This window comes from Columba livia, chromosome 1 (genome assembly GCF_036013475.1).
Source record: "Columba livia isolate bColLiv1 breed racing homer chromosome 1, bColLiv1.pat.W.v2, whole genome shotgun sequence".
NCBI lineage: Eukaryota > Metazoa > Chordata > Aves > Columbiformes > Columbidae > Columba > Columba livia.
The window spans coordinates 175,850,042-175,866,491 of record NC_088602.1 but is presented as its reverse complement, the minus strand read 5'-3'; the positions used below and the strand labels follow the sequence as shown (position 1 = coordinate 175,866,491).

Below are 16,450 nucleotides of genomic sequence, written 5' to 3'. Positions count from 1 at the left end.
CAGCTCCCCTGGGTTTTTGTTACCCAAGCATCTACTCCTGTACCTCAGGCTTGCTCTTTTCTATCCTCTTTGGACTTGAAGAGGATGCTTTTGGGAGCTCAGTGACAGGGCACAGCTGAGCTCTTGTCCTGCCCCATTGCCCCCTTTGCTGGCCCCAGTGAAGAGAAAAGCCCAGCTCACACCAGCAGCTGGTATTTTGCCTTCTTGCCTGTAGACACAGCAGATTATCCTTTTTAAGGGAAAGCTGATTTCACCACAATCAACCACAGCTTTGGTGTGAGGGAGAGATCCACAGGTTACCAGGACACAGGAAGGAGTATGGGGGCTGCTGAGGGGATTGAGGTTTGCTCTTCAAAATCCCCGGAGCACAGCCGTGCAGCACACAGAGGCAAGCTGGCTGCAGGTCGCATCCTGCCCCGTGTTGCCAACTGAGTGCCCTGTGCCCCAGCATCTCCCTGGTTCCCCTGGAGATTGGGGAGTTGCTGGGGGTCCCACAGGAGGTGTGAGACTGGAGGGCTGGGGGACCACCACTTTGGAGAACACCAGCCACAGCTGTTACACACAGCCATGCTAAGAAAGCTCCTTCAGCAAACCTGAGCTGTTTTACTGCCATCCCTAGGGAAGGATATCAGGCAAACAGCCAAACCACCTTGTTTGGGCTGTTTCTTGTTATCGCCTGGGGTGTAATGGGGGATCAGTCTGGCCCTTCTCCTCCTTCCCCAGCCACATTTCTCCTTGCACCGGACCTGCAAGGTTGCAGCCACGTGTGGCAAAGCGGGGTTGGCTTCTTGTTGGATCAGGCTTGCTGGGAAGCATCTGCAGTCCCGCAAAGGACAATGTAAAACTGGATCCTTAGAGAGTTGTCCTCTGGCCTAAGCAAGTTTTTTACTTGGTCTGCAGGTCCACTGACTAAGTAAGACCTTCAAGGTCAGGTTACTAAACTTGGATTATTTCTTTGCAACTCAAAACATCCCACTCATAAATTTTATGCCCCAAGTTATGTGTTAATTATTTATTTTTTTAAAATTTATCTCCCACATAATAAGGTTCTCAGAACTGCAGTACAGCAAGGGTCAGTGATAATTTGCTGAAGTGGGTATTGCTCTTAATTGCTTCCTAGCCACAGCACATGACAAACTGTGTGGCCCTTGGCTGCCCAAACCTTATACAGTCTGAACACAACATGAGATGGGAGCATCACCCTTGATCAGGAAACACTGCCAGGGCTGGAGTATTACCTGCTTGGACAGAGGCTCTGAGAGAAGATCCTGGGTACCAGAGGTGCCAGGAAGAGGGCACACCAGCTTGGTGTGGCTGGCTGGGGAAAGGAGGAGGTGCTGGAGGGCAAATACAGGGAGAGAAACACTGGGACTTTGGTGCTACCCTGTCCTTTGCAAACGCACAAGAAGACGTTGCTCTTCTGGAATATTTTTAAGATCATTGGAGCTAAAAGCAGACACAGGGAAACCAACCCCACTGTACCCCTGCTTTATGAGGGTGCTCTAGAAAAGTCAGTGTCCCAATCCAGTGCTGATGAGACCGCAGCAGGCCACACAGAGAAATACTCGAAAAACTAAAGCGGCATCTTTATTTTATACATAATTGTCAGTATAAAAAGTTTATTACATAAGAGCTGTTTTGTTTACAATATATTATATTGCTTCAAGCTGATGCAGAAAGTTCATATGTTATAGTTGTACTTTGTTTACAATATATTATGTTGGTTAAATGGCACCACTGCAGTGTATTTTTAATACATGGTACTTTGCAGACTGTAAGACCAAAAATAACATTGAATTGTGTTATTCAGATTTTTAATCAGGCAACTTATTTATTTTTCTTAGGGAAAAGTCTAAATACACAATAGCAAAAATGTAATAGGCACCTTTCCTTTGTCTTAGGCAAATTAAATATGTAGTCATTGAAATGATTCAGGTTAGCATCTATGAGGTTTTCTGCTTGACTATTGTTACGTAATTTTTGGAAAATATTTGCAGCTATATAATCAAATAGAAAGTTTAAACATAACTGAAGTATAGTACAAAACACCATCCAAAGCACTGAAAGAAGAAGCCTATATAATCATGCTATAGAAGTATTTATAAAACTTAAAAGGAATAGTAAATATCAGCTCAGTGGTTTATAACGAAGCTAATAAAATTCCAGTCGGTAATCTCAACTGTAATGAACAGCATTTTACCATTCAATCCATGAGAGGTTAATGAAGGCTATGAACTTTGTGTAACACGAACCGTTTCAGATGTTGGAGTTCACCAGATATAATTGGATTCGGGTGGAACATGCCTCTCCTCGGCCTTTTTGGGTGAAGGCGTGTGCTGCCTGTGCTTGCTGCCTGCTGGCCTCAGGGCGCTCAGACCGCTGGCTCCGTACCCTGGAAAATTATCCAATTCAGGAGAAGAGAAACCACAGAAGCGAGCTCACGATCCACCACTAATATTTCAAGTGGAAATAGTCCTCCCCCTGCATTTGAACAACAGATTTTGCTACTCCTTACTCAAGCGCTCACCCCTCTCTGTGCCCCTCTCCGGGGCCAGACGAGGTTCTGCCAAAAGCAAGGATGCTCTCACCTCACCAGGGAGCCCAGGAGACAATCAGTGTGCCCAGGCTGTCACTTAGCCCTGGGTTCACACGTGCACAGCCACGCCAGAGTGGAGGGAGAGGAAAACCGCTCCGCCAGCCCCGGGCTCTGAAGAGGGGCATAAGCATCACCTCCCAGGGAGAACCTGCACCAGCTACCTGAGCTTGGCTTTGGTTTAAGGCTGAATGCAAAGAGAAAGAACAGCAGCGACAATAAACACCTACAGGGGAAAAAAATCCCAGTCTGAAACAGGCTTAACAGAGCTGCTTTGTTGTGGAAAATGAGAACGAACAATAAAAATGGAATTAAAAGTATTATGTTGTAGTTATAGTTTCATTTACCCATCTCATTACTTAAAGCTCATGGAAATGATGTTGAAAAACTGAGTCCCAGGTTCAATTTTTTTTAACCACTTCTTTTTAAGAAAACAGCTTTACCAAGGAGCCATTGATTTGAGGTAATATGAAGCAAGTCTCTCAAATTAGCTATAAATCTCCTCTCAAGATCAGGAGAGGTTTGGTTTTATTTTAAGAGAGTGAATTGCAGTGTGTGCAGACTTGTTTGTGCAATTTAAGCCCTACATGGGTCCTTAAAATGGGGATGAATTTTACCCAATCTCAATTTCTTTGCTGAATACGAAGAGAGTTTTGCAGTGCTAAACACAGCAGGACTGTACCCAAAGTACAAGTAATTAGGGATGGAAAACTGTGTGATTATTGACTCCTTGTAACATGGTTATAAGTTTTGGTTTTGTTGTACAGGTAATTAGTTCTTTGAGGATAGCCATCCATAGTACATTTTTTTTTTTCACTTGCTGTCTTGAGTTCTCTATAAGAAGAGTATTACAAGAAGAAAAAGTTCATATTGAACTTAGGAAGTTCATATTGATTTCCATTTTTTCTAAACATAACTTATATTGATGGTATTTCTCCTTCAGGGAATGACATAAATTCTTATACAGAGATCCACCAGTTAACAGCAGAAAAGTGGACATCCCAAACTTAATTTTAACAAACTTAATTTTAGAAAAAAAATAATATTCAGTTGATGCTGCAATGTAAGGTTCACATTCCTTGTGGCTATTTGGTAGGTTTTATAGCTGCAAATTTTTTCAACTTTTTTATCATTGCCACTTAGAACATTAAATGCGAATCATTAGCTAACAGTGTTTCAGCTAAACATTAATACCTTGTAGGAGAATATACACAATGTCTCCTGAAGATCCGCTGTCGCAACACTGTTGCACATGAAATATAAAATTGAATCTGAAGTTGTTACTGGATATATACAATGGTATTTCAAATAATTTTATAGTGCCATTTTAAATCCAGTGAAATGATCAGTTGCCTCAGTGGGTGTCAAATGGGTCAATAAGCACAACAGAAACTCATGTTAAGGACTTCAACTTTGCTTTGGGACAACATCTTTTGTGGTGCGTGAAGCATGGGTGGGGAAGAGAACTTCAAAGTCGGTAAGCACAGATTTTACAAAACTCTTCAAGTTTTCCCCAAAGTTTGTAAAGGACATTACATTTTTTCTAAGTTTTAATCAGCTTTAAAACCTGTCAGAGTTTTATTTATAAAAATGCCTACCTGACATTTTAAGGCCAGCTGACATTACTGAGGAGTACTAAAGGACTGTAGATCCCTTCCACAGCATGGGTGGAAGACACATGAAGTCACCTAGAAACCTGATTGATGCCAGATTCTGGAATTTCTAATACAAGGGCAATCTTGCTAAAACACTTTTAAATAACTCTGAGGTTTTTTTCAGTAGTTAAAAATAGGAAGTATTGAAAATCTTCATTTTATTTTTTGGATTAACGATTAGGAAAAAATGGAGCATAGCATCATTAATAGGGCTGGAAAGGCTCTTGGAACAGTCACTTCTGTGTGGCATTGGATGTGTAAGAGCTCCAACAGGGACTCTCCAGGTTTGTTTCTCACTTACTTTTGTTGCAGTGTCTCCCGTGCCATCCTTCTTTGCACTGGCACTTGTTGGGCTCAGTACAGGTGCCATACGGGCCGCAGCCAGGTTCGCAGACAGCTGTAAGATAGTGAGCACACACACCTGACCTCCTCTCCATCCAGAGACAGGGTTGCATATGTGCTTTCCCTGCTTTTGTTCCTCATGACAGGCTGGTCCTGTCACAGGCTGGGGTTCTCAGAGTAAATCTGTGACTTGGCACTGAATGGATGCAAAGTCCCAAAACATTTCACCCCCTCTATTCCCTGGCAAGGTCTGGCTCAGTCTCTGTCAGGAGAAGCAGATGGAACAGTATTGCTGAGCATACACCAGAACCAGTGGGAGAGGAGGGCAGCCCCAAGCATCCCTCCACAAAGTGCTCCCATGGGATTTTAACAGTGCAATGTATTGATGTTTTATTAAGTATTTCTTTATTACTAAACTGCTATTAGTAAGCTGACACATCGCTGATTTATAGAAACTCAGGGTACAAAAAAAACTGTGGGGAGGCTTTTGTAAAAAACCTTTCTGTGTACATTGTATGTCCAGAAAGTAAATTAACCTGAACAAACAATTAGTTCTGACATTGTGTATAAAGATATTGTACAGCTAGTTTGATGCTCCTACAGCAAGGACTGATACAATGGTTTTGATACTTACGCTTTGAACACAGGTCTCCTTGGTAGCCTTTGGAGCACTTGCATTTATTCTTACCAGTACATTTGCCTCCATTTCGACAGGGTTGATGGCATTTACCTAGAAATTGAAAGCACAAAACCAATGGTCTTAGTCCCCTGTATCTACTGGAGACAAGTGTCTGAGAAGCCTGCCTTGAACCCAAAAAACTCATTGGATACTAACAGAGGAGTGGGAATTGTTGATCCATCAGGAAGCCTCTGCTGCAAGTCTATGCTTCCAATTTATATGCATTCTTCTGCTTTGAAAATATGATAATGATTTGGCACAGCCAAAGCCCGTGTGTCCACACAGCTTTTGCCCAGACTTGTGCCACTTGGGAGTCCACAGAGTCCCCTATGCCACCAGCCAGTATTGCCTCCCGCTCTCCTCACCCTTTGTGCGGGAGGCAGCAGTGTTTGGATATGGTGTTTGGAAAGAGTGGGATCCATACCCAGAGGGCACAAGCAGAAGAAAATCCGGTGGCATCCCTGAGAGATTTTAAGCATTAGGAAGCTCAGTTACTGACAGGTATGGTGCTACTTGCAGACAGTAGATAGATTGGATGGGTGTATCGTCTTGTGGCTGTTGACCACCACGATGCTGTGTATGGTGCAGTGAGGACTGTTCCACACTACAGCTCAGAAACCAAAGGTGCATTTAAAAGCACACCCTTCTTTCCTGTTTGCAAAGAGCAGAGCATCTTTGGCAACAGTAATTAAAACTCACAGACATTTTTTGAGGCTTTTGGTCCGGAAATTACTTTCCCTCATTCATGCTTTGCCAGAGGAAAAGACTAGGTCTGATGGTGCTGCTTGGTCCCGATTCGCCTTGGAGGGATGAGGTCCATGCTGGTGGAGGAGATCCATACTCAAGTTCTTGCTGTGCCTGACTCACACCAAGGGCTTTCCTCAGACTTAATATCAGGTCTCCCATCAGCAGACTGTCAATCCCTTGTTAGAATCTATCCGCATTATTGGACTAGTTAAATCTTTACTTGTCTCTAGGAAGGGCGAGCACAGCCCCCACAGGCTAGGCCAACCCTAGGCTGAGGGGGGCTCACTGCCACCTCCCTGGCCACTTTTGGGCCACCAGGAGCTGCACCCTCAACCTCTCACCTCCTTGGTGGCCATATGTACCAGTGCAGCTTTTCTCACTGTTGTACAAAATCTTGTTGCATGCTTTCTAATACCACAATATTTTCTGAATTCTTCAGAACAGCAAAAAAAACCCCAACCCCTTCCTAGATTTAGCACTAATATTTACCTGAATCTATGAGCAAATAAAAATTGGAACTTGAAGCAGCAAACTGCTTCCTTTCTTTTTTTTTTTTTAAAAAAAAAGGAAATTAACTGAGACCTGCACATAATAATTTAAGCATCAAAACTCATCCTTTCCACTGCTGGTTTGCTGTGCTGAAAACCTCAGTGAATGCACTCATACCATGGTCACAGGCACTTCCCTTCGGAGCTCAATAACCCGCTAGTTCTTGCTCAGCTCTCAACCTCATCAGACTTCTGCGATGCATGTGTGTACCGTCAATATAAAAGAGACATTTGTTCCTAATACACATAATTATCTTAATAGCCCTGAAACAAGCTTCATAACCAGTTGACTAAAAAAAACATGCTAAGGAGAGTTTCTGCAAAAGTGTAATTTCCCTGCAGAAGCCTTTGGAGAGGGAACCTGTAGGTACTCTAATTTGCAAACATTTGGATCTGAACTAATTAATGACTGAAAGGAGAAGTGCTGAGGAAATCTGAGGATTCTCCTACTTCTTGAAGTAAATCTGAAGGATATGAGTCAAGGGGTATGATACCAACTTTCACAGAACTGCATTAGGCAAATACTTGGCTCAGCACAGCTCAATTAATTTTGGACTAAGTTTTTTTCACAAATTGAAGGAGAGAGTAATAACCCTCTCTGTTATTGACTGAGACATGGAAAAACAACGGAACAGTTGGTAACAAATGGGGAGGAATCCAAAACAAAATAAGACCCTCTGCACTCAAACTGAAATGCTAATTAGAGTCAATGCATAACCATAGCTAGAAAAAATCTGGAAGACTGAATGCTTGTTAGTATTGTAGACTGGGTCCAGTACATTTCCCAAGAGTCTTAGAGTCTGATTCAACTGTTAGACAAGCAGTCAAAATCTTTAAACAATATTAAAAAAAAAATAAAAATGCAGTTTTCAGAAGATAGCTTTCTGCCTGTTGAAAGGTTTTCTCCCCTTGTTATTTCAAGACTCTCATGACTGAATGTAGCTGGCCCTGGATTTAAGAAAAGAGTCTGAGCTGTGTTTCTCCTCTGGTGTTTCTAAGACTTGTCTAGCATTTCTTGTAGTCTTCCACTGTTGTGTTGGCACTGGTATAGTGCCCAGAGGTGATAGCAGCCATCAATCACAGTCTAACAATTGCTGTTCCAGCTTTACAAAAGCCAAAGGAAGTGCATAGCTTTCCTTGCTCTCATCAACATGATCCCAGCTAAGCTCTTAGCATACTCTGATCCTGTTTTTTTTTTCTCTTTTGTACAGAAACTACTTTACTGTCTGTATTTCAATAATTTAATTTGAATCACACAGGTAAGCCTTTGCCAGAAGCCAAAGTCCATTGTAACTGTCCAAAGCAGCAGTAGACTATTATAAGCTCAAGAGCCCCTGGGACAGACCACTTAAGCGGAACACCCTTAATTATGCATGATGTGGTATCAGTTCTAAGAGTTTTCCTCAAAAAAATCACTACTGACATAAAATACGTGCTTCTCAAACTTTGAACCAAAACTCGTTCATCATCTGAGAAGTATCAGCATTGACATCTTGGAGACTGAAGAAAGAAATGAGGTTCTGTCAGAGTGTCAAATTTGAACTTGATATAAGCAAAGGTAACTTCAGTGAAAACCCACACTGCTCTTCTCACTGACATCTGATCTGAATTTGTATCAAAGAGCAATCTTTATTAATTTAATAACAATGAAGCTTTACTGCTTCCATTTGGCTTCATTTTTGGATTAGGTAAAAAGAAGTTACAAAATTCCTTGCAATAGATAGAGATATGGTGAAACATTTACTTACATCCACTCTTTATCTACATGTAAATACTGTGCAAAATGTAGGTCTTAGGTATATGTGCTCTTTCTTTGCACAGTAATTCATTTATTGTCCCACATTGGTATTACAGTTTATTTCCATGCGTTTCCAAATGCTTTGATGATACAAATTTCATAACTGTGAGAAAAGCTTGTCTGTACTGATGCATATTAAGAAATCAGATCTTCTGGGCCCTCCCAGACCAAATGCTGCTCTCTGCACTCCCATGAAGGCACTAGGGAATGTCAGCGAGATTATTTACAGCAGGAGAAGATCCTTGCACAGCATCCTACTAGAAGCTTTAAGCCCAAAAAGAACAGGCCGGGTGTATGTTCTCAAAACCAAAATGCTCATACTCTATTCAAGTGTGGGGAACTATAGAAGTAATCCAATTTAACTGAGCTATGAGAAAACCCTTCTTTCAGTGAGATCAAATACTTGACAGCTGACCCCCCAGATCTGTTCCAGCCTGGCTGTATCTCCACCCCCAACTTTACAGAGCACACTTAGATCAACCATGAGCTAAAATATTTTGAATTGCTTTGATGCTAAACTTCTGAAAATAGCAAGTCTTTTGATGTTTGTGACATGGATTTTCCAAGTTGCCATGTGAATGCAACTTAATATGTTAAGCAAAAGCTCTCTGCTCTTATGGTTCAGCCCTCCATCTACTCCAAGCCTTTCTATTCCCAGCTTATAGTGGCCCTTTCAGAGGCGTGGGGTCAAACCTGATCTGCTCTACACAGCTACGAATTGCAGTAACGTTTGAAAACAGCTGCTCCACACAGGCTTGGCACAGCAGCACATCCATCTGCCACAGTATTGCCTGCACACTTAGAGCTTGAGGGTTCTTACCCAGCCCAGTTACTAGTAAAAACAAAGCAAGGTAGGGGATGAGGTGATATAGCAGTGAGTCAAACATCAGTAGGAGACTTGTTTGAAGGCATGTGACATCTGACTCCCCAAGGGCCCAACCAGCTGTGTGAGACCCTCGCTGTGAGCCCTGCAGAGGCAGGCAGCGCTTCATCATTCAGACACTGACACCAGAGTAAGCTGATGTAAGCGAAAGCAAGCACATGGAGATGCTACTCACTAATTTCACATTGGTCTCCTTCATAGCCTGAAGGACAAATGCATTTTCCCAGGTAGAAGCATGTTCCTCCATTCAAACAGGTTGTTGTACAGTTTGCTGAAACAAATAAAACAGGAGTGAGCTAAGTCACTAATATGAACTCAGTCTGACTTGGCCTTTTCTGGTGCTCATCATAAATAAACATTGAATAGGCTTAAAAACATCTTTTCATCTGGTTTACAAAGGAAGACTGAAATGTGTTTTTTCCTATATAATGCTTTACATGGGCACACACACAAGTCAGTATAGAAACAGACAAGTGAACAATACAGCAATGAGATCCCTAAGGACAGACTGTTACATCTTTATCAATCCTCACATGTAAAGCTTGTTGAAAGATCAAGTCACTATTGCTGTTGAAACGGCCAGCCTAGGACTGGAAGTTACTTCTGCAAGAGGATACTTCACTACAGTTCTTAATTAATGCCTTGACCAGAAAGAAACCTTTGTAAGTTTTTGCTGTGTGGTTACATAGATGTAAATGCTGTGTCTCTCACCTGCCAAATTACGTACATTGTGTTAGATGTGACTTTTCGCCAAAAAGCTGGGATTCATATTAACCTTTCAAGCCATTGGGAGCCTTTCATTACAATGCACTTTTGAAACACTTTTAAAAAGTGATAAAGTCTCATCAAGGACTCGATGTGAGTCAGAAGTTTGTTTACAGAACAGTTTGTGTAAGCATAACTAAAGGCCTGGGAAGGTTCCCATTATTTTGTTGGAAAGTCCACTAGGACCTTTCACGTTTAGTCTTCACATCATACAGTTCTGCAACAATAAGTGCAATGTGATGTTCTGTAATCCTCTCTGCCATGAACAGCTAAATTTCTGCAGGAAACTACTTGGTTTTTTTCAATGTGGTAGCTTGGACTGTTACAAATTACTGTTCTGAATAACTGATTGATCCTTGCTATCCTTCCTGAGCCACAATGCAGCAACCAAAAAATGAATAGCCTGCTTATTTTTTCATGTGTTCAGATGTAGCAAGTTAAGGTACTAAATCATCAGTAAAACTATCTTTACTCCAGGAAACTAGAGTTCAAATAGAGAGAATTTTTTTTTTTTTACCTAGACCAGAAATATAAATGAATTTTATGTTAAGTCCCACAGCTATCAGTGCATCAACTAAAGTGATTATCTAAATTACCCTTCACGGAGCTGATGTATATGTACGCCAGCACATTCACCTGCGAAAGCACTTCCAACAGCTCCCAGGTTGTGCTAAAGCATCTATACGAAGAGATACAAAACTAAAAACTTATTTACTTCATCACTTGCCTGACTTTCCAAAATCCGCTCTTGAAGGGAAACTAACACAGGGGAATAGAGAGGCTGCTGAATACAGAGCCCGGAGAGGGGTTAACCTGTAATTACCTTTGTCACAGTTGATGCCATAGAACCCTGGGGGACAGATGCAGAGGCCTGGGGTAATGCAGAGCCCACCGTTCATGCAGCGAGGAGCACACAGCGCTGAGGAGCAGGAAGAACAGAAACAACATCACTGGTGTGATAGCAACTGTCTATTTGAATACACAGCACATTGCCTTCTTAAGCTAGTTTTCCTTCTGCTGAATGTACAAGTCACCTCTGTAAAGCATGTTTCTAAGTGGGTTAAATCAATTGCACCTCTGGTCTGTATCTGGCAATCTGTATCCAGTGGTACTAAAAAAATTAAGATTAAATTATGTTCCAATCTGGTCTCATATGTAAGCAGAAATTGCCTCTTGTGCACTTTAATTCCAAACTGGGCAGAGCAAAGGGCCCATCTACATCCTCTGGATATTTGAAGTCTCTATAAATGGACTCTGGTGCTGCAGCTGAAGCCTCAGCTCTGCAGACAGGACTGTCTCTTTAGGAGTGCACTCAGAGGTGTCAGCAATGCAGCAGATTCCCAGGCAGGCTTCATAATGATCCCTCCCTTCTCCCTCTGCATACCTGAGCATAAACATGGATACTTAATGTAGGCCAGGGCAGCTTGTCACGTGGCCTTGTTTGGTGGCCAAACTGTCCTGCATGTTCCCCATGAAGCTTCTCCAGAGCTCCTGTGCTTTCCCAAGCCTTCTCTGCAGTAGCGGCCACCCCACAAGGCTCTTCCAGGGAGGCACATCAGGTGGTAATGCTTCATTTTGTGATTGCCCACAACTGGACCCCTGATTGAGGCTGGGTCCATAGCAGTGAGTTAAACAGTACCCAGGCATAGGGACAAGTTGGGGCACAGGATCGCCCACCTTGTGAAATTGTTAGTGTCATTCCTGGCACAGCTTTGTTCTCAGTCACCCAGCAAACCCTTGTGGGCATGGCCCTGGAGTGAGCAGTAGCCACAGGCTCCTCCCAGCAGGGAATTTGGAGGGTGGGTTTTTGGAGAGTAAGAGTTTATTAAACATACAAATGCAAACTGCACCATCCCAGTTGGCCTACAGGCCAGAGGACTCATCTTTTGTACTTAATATTTTGGATGTAGCCAGAGTGTCTGGAAGCTCAGTGAAGGACGCCATTGGAATAGGATGCCCACAGGGATGGTTTGCTTCATCTCAGGTCACCCCAGGGAGGGTCTGCCACTGGGGGAGGTGAAGGAAAAGGTAGGAAGAAGAGCTAGTTTCCTTGTGAAGGCACTCAGTTTCTTGGTCCCTCACTCCTGGATTTGCCTTTTGGGGCTATTAGTCACTAACAGAAAGGGAGACTCTTTTCTTCATCTTGCCTCTTCATTGTCAGCCTACCTCCAAATTAGATTTTATCTCCAAATAAACAAATGATGAACAACAAAAGTCCTGTGCTTCATTTCCCAGCTAGTCCTCATTAGCAGAAGAATTTTATTTAATCTGTTTACCAGATGGATTCTCTTACATGTGTGGACTCAAAATATATAAAATCTTCAGAACAGGCCATTCTTTTAGAAGAGACTACAGTGCAGTATCTACAGTTTTGTTGAGATTGTGGTAAAGAAGACAGCTGAGAATATATTTTTTTAATTACCTTTTTCACAGTGAGGCCCATAAAATCCATCTGGACATTCACAGACATGTCTTTCATTGCAAAATCCTCCATTTCTGCATCCTCCTGGACACTCCGCTTTATAAAATATAATGATAATCTTAATTGGATATTACATACTGCAATGTCAGCCAACTTCTGGTAGGATCAATATATTCCTTTAACACAACAGTAAAAATATTTGCTGACAGACAGGCAAATGCTGGCAGAAATAGAAGTTCAGCTAAGACCTCCTCAAGAGAAATTAGTTTCTTTTTTGTTAGTCTACAAATAGAGGTTTCATCATGTGTTCAAACAAACGCACAATGTGCTGTCGACAGACTGTGCATTTCCATTGCTCTGCTGTTCTGTAAGTGGATGAGTAATGTGGCTGCCCTGCTCAATCCAGAACTTTCTCCTCCATGGGGGAACAAGCAGGCAGTGCAGGGCTTGCATTGCTGATTAGACCTGCCCTCAGTATGCAGGTCCAGTTTCAATTTCTGCAGCCTTAAGTAGACTGCGCTGCAACTTGCATTGCATTAATTGCTATATCTGTTGCTACCAAGGTGACAAAATGATGAAATCTGTATTCAAATGAAAGAGTTCAGCTTCAAGGCTAGAGAAAAAGAATGCCAAAAAGGAAGATGAAAGCATTCCTGCACAGTGGTCCTATGTTGTCATGCAACTCATTCACATCTCAACTATCCATCAAACACTGGTTAAAGCATTTGGCAATGCTGGCTGCATTATGCAAGGATGAGAAATACCTCTGAGTACCATCACCATCCTCAAAACACTAGAGTCCATTGAAAAAGAGGGAAAACAAATTGAACTCCATGGAAAGTCATGAAGACATGACTGCTGGGTAGAAAAGCAATTGCTCAAAAATACCTTCCTAGATGTGTCACAGAGAAGGCTGCAGGCAGGAGAGGCTGCCTACTCCCTATAGAAAACATGAGTATTGCTCATTATCAGTGGTACCAGGGCCACAAGGCAAGTTTAGCAGAGCAGGCGTGACCTTCTCATCTTGATGTTATGCTGGGTGACACTCCAAGTGAGAAGGTTCAAAAAACTCTGAGGGACGCCGAAACCCAGAGAGTAATCTTAATGCAACCACCTCAACTCAAACTTGAAAGTAATCTATTAGAGAGCAATTGGCTTTAATGTTGGCATCAGGTCTTCTTTTTTTCCTTAAGTGTAACAGCCATGTAAACATCATGACTAAGAACACCTTCCAAGGGCATCCTCACATCTCCTCCATTGCCTTGTCACCTGATTTGCTCAGGAAGTGCCATCACCTACTGACCACAGGCTGTAAAGATGTGCCACTGATTCATACCGATTCCTAGCTGAACAATACCAGAGTTCAAATTCAAGTTATAGCCTTCTAAGGGCACTTGTTTCATGTGGTAAGGAGCAGTGAGATGTCTATAAATTCAAGAGGATCATGTTGCCTGAAACATTTTTGCAGCCCACAGAGATATGTTAAATTGCAACTCCTATTAATACAGAGGAATGCATAACCCTGGACTTAAACAAATTTGAATGATCCTTCCTTCTTCTAATATTTGAGTCAGGTGACACATCTGTTAGTTAAACTCATACACAAATAAACTTCTGGTTTTCAAAATGTATCTAATAGTTGATTAGAGCGACAGGAAATGCTGACTGCTATAACTACAAGCGCTATTCTGCTGCACTCATGTTATAGCGCTCTATTTAATGGGACACAAAAGGTAACTCTGAGACTAAGCAAAAAGAAAGAAAGAAAAAAGCCACCAGTCAGGTGGCTGGATGCTGTGTACACTGCCAAACAAACAGGAAAGAGAGAGCAGGAAAACTGTCATTTTAAAATTATTCTTCCATCCAAGGCCACAGAAACACAAAACAAAAAGTGTTGCTTTAGAAGTAAAGCTGTTTGCAGCAGTAGTGGTGGTGGTAAAGGCCTTTTCGTCTTATTGTGTTCCAACAACGTACTCTAGGACTCTTTCTGGAAATGCTTCTCTCTTTGTACCCAAATGCAGAGCTGCTATTCATTACAGAAAATGCATGCTTAAATACATACCATTTCAAACCGAAAAATAGGAAAACATATTTTTTTTGTGGCCATCTCTTCACCACAACAAAGCCTCTCCTCTCCCACAAAACTGCTCCCTTGGTCTCCTCACTTCCTCTGGTGGGGGCCCTTCTGGATGGGCAAGAATGACCAGAGACAGTGACCGGGGCCCCGGCAGAAGGAATCAGAGCTCCTCGCCGTGAACATCTTTCAGTGGAAGGAAACTCACCTCTACTCTAACACCAAACAGTAAGGTCATTCTCATCCTTCTTAGCATCTGCCCCGAAACACTGTGGTGTCTGCCTCAAAGGGAGAGGGCAGGAGCGGGAATTACCCCAGCATGTCTGGAAGAGACGAGGTGAGAAAAATTCCTCCTCTGCCCTCCTCTGAGTTTGGGAAATACTCCTTGCATCTCTCAGCTCACTCCGGGAAAAAAGGATTGAGACAATAATCACCGCCAGCTTTCCTGAGAGACCATATAATGCAATACTGATAAATTGTTAAATATTACATCTCACATTGAAATAGTAACAACAACAACAACAACTAATAGCACAGAAACTATAACCTGGATGAATGCTACTACTAAACTGGGTTTGGAGCCCTCTCTATTTAAGCCACGTTTTTCCACAATACAGATCTGTAACTCTTCTTTCCCTATTAGCTTACCCCAACGCTATTTCTTAAGTTTATTAAATTCAGTATCTTTGAACTAAACTGAAAATAAAAAGATAGCAAATATTTTGTGTTGCATGTACATCAGACACCCAAATATGCACAAGAGAACTGACTGATTTTACTTCCACCAAGCCCTCATTATCCTTTGCCCACTTCTCCCCCTCCCCTGCTTTCCCTGGCAGCAGCAGCAAGGCTTCAAAGGAGACAAGCAGCTTTGCTATTTAGGTGTAGTGAGGTTTCAAAGAATAAACAACTCCTGCTCCTACTGCTTGCTGTTTGAAGCCACACTACAGCCAATTAGCTCAGAGAAAAGAGTGCAGAGAAGAACACGTGGGACTAGGAACAAAGATTTAATAGAAGAATAAAAATCTCACTCTTTGTATGCCAGCCTGTCATGGGTTAATTTAATGCAACTGCACATGACATGGGATAACTGCCTTAAGATACTGATTTTTCAATTTCCACAGCCTCAGTTTAAAGTGATAATTATAGCTGTTTGTAGTGTATAAAATTAATCCAGAAAGTCTTATTACATAATGTTTATGGTGCATAGATTAAATAGGTTCCCTCCTTTCCAAGTAAACACTGCTATAACTTCATGGTGCTCTTCTTCTACCAGTGTATCCTGTGTTGTGTTTACTGCTTGATGACTACAAGTATCGAGGACCAGCTTCCACCACCTTACCTATATCCAAATCCAAGAAGTTGCCATTGGAGCTCCAGAAAAGGCAAAGCCAGATTTTGCAAAAATGTTCTGATTTAGGATTTTTGCATTCCATTTGTATGTGCAAGTTGAGATTTAAGGAACTGTTGAAGTAAGGCATCAAACAGTACTTGTTGAAGTCAGTGTCCTTACTACAGATCTTAGAAGTTCAGTTCTCCAAATCCTACACCCCTTCTGGAAATGTTAGCCTCAGCTTGTTTTCACAGGACTAGCTCTCCCCAAGCACCAAAAATCATTTCCTGACAGGCGCTTCTCACATGATACATTTCTACCAACATCCTTGATGTGATGAGCTGTGAACAGCAGGAGAAACGCCTCCAACCCAGTCTACTAAGGGAGACACAGCTGACAGTAAGGAAAGGGTTAGTAAACATGTGGTAAATGAACAGCAAATGGACAGGCAGAGCCAAAACAGCCTGGCATTCACCACCATTGCTACACATTCTGTGAGCACATTATTTCCATCTTCTCCAGTCATTCTCCTAAATGAAACATAAGCAAGTTAGGTGACAAGGTCTAATGGTATCTTGGCACATCCTCTTTAGCATTACCTTGCTGACAGG

The 16,450-nt window shown here is 42.2% G+C and overlaps 1 protein-coding gene across 1 annotated transcript in view; it reads right to left on the bottom strand.

Moving 5' to 3' along the window:
• Window positions 1–1,562: 1,562 nt before the first annotated feature.
• The window catches only part of WIF1 (WNT inhibitory factor 1), a 43,219-nt gene continuing 28,331 nt past the window's right edge, over window positions 1,563–16,450 (bottom strand). Inside the window, exons 4-10 of the mRNA XM_065048567.1 lie at window positions 16,439–16,450; window positions 12,433–12,528; window positions 10,834–10,929; window positions 9,421–9,516; window positions 5,225–5,320; window positions 4,550–4,645; window positions 1,563–2,392 (exon numbers count right to left, since the gene is read on the bottom strand). The exon at window positions 16,439–16,450 is cut by the window's right edge and continues 129 nt beyond it. Of these exons, the coding sequence (XP_064904639.1) occupies window positions 2,271–2,392; window positions 4,550–4,645; window positions 5,225–5,320; window positions 9,421–9,516; window positions 10,834–10,929; window positions 12,433–12,528; window positions 16,439–16,450 (614 nt within the window). The 3' untranslated portion in view covers window positions 1,563–2,270. The remainder of the gene's footprint in view (window positions 2,393–4,549; window positions 4,646–5,224; window positions 5,321–9,420; window positions 9,517–10,833; window positions 10,930–12,432; window positions 12,529–16,438) is intronic.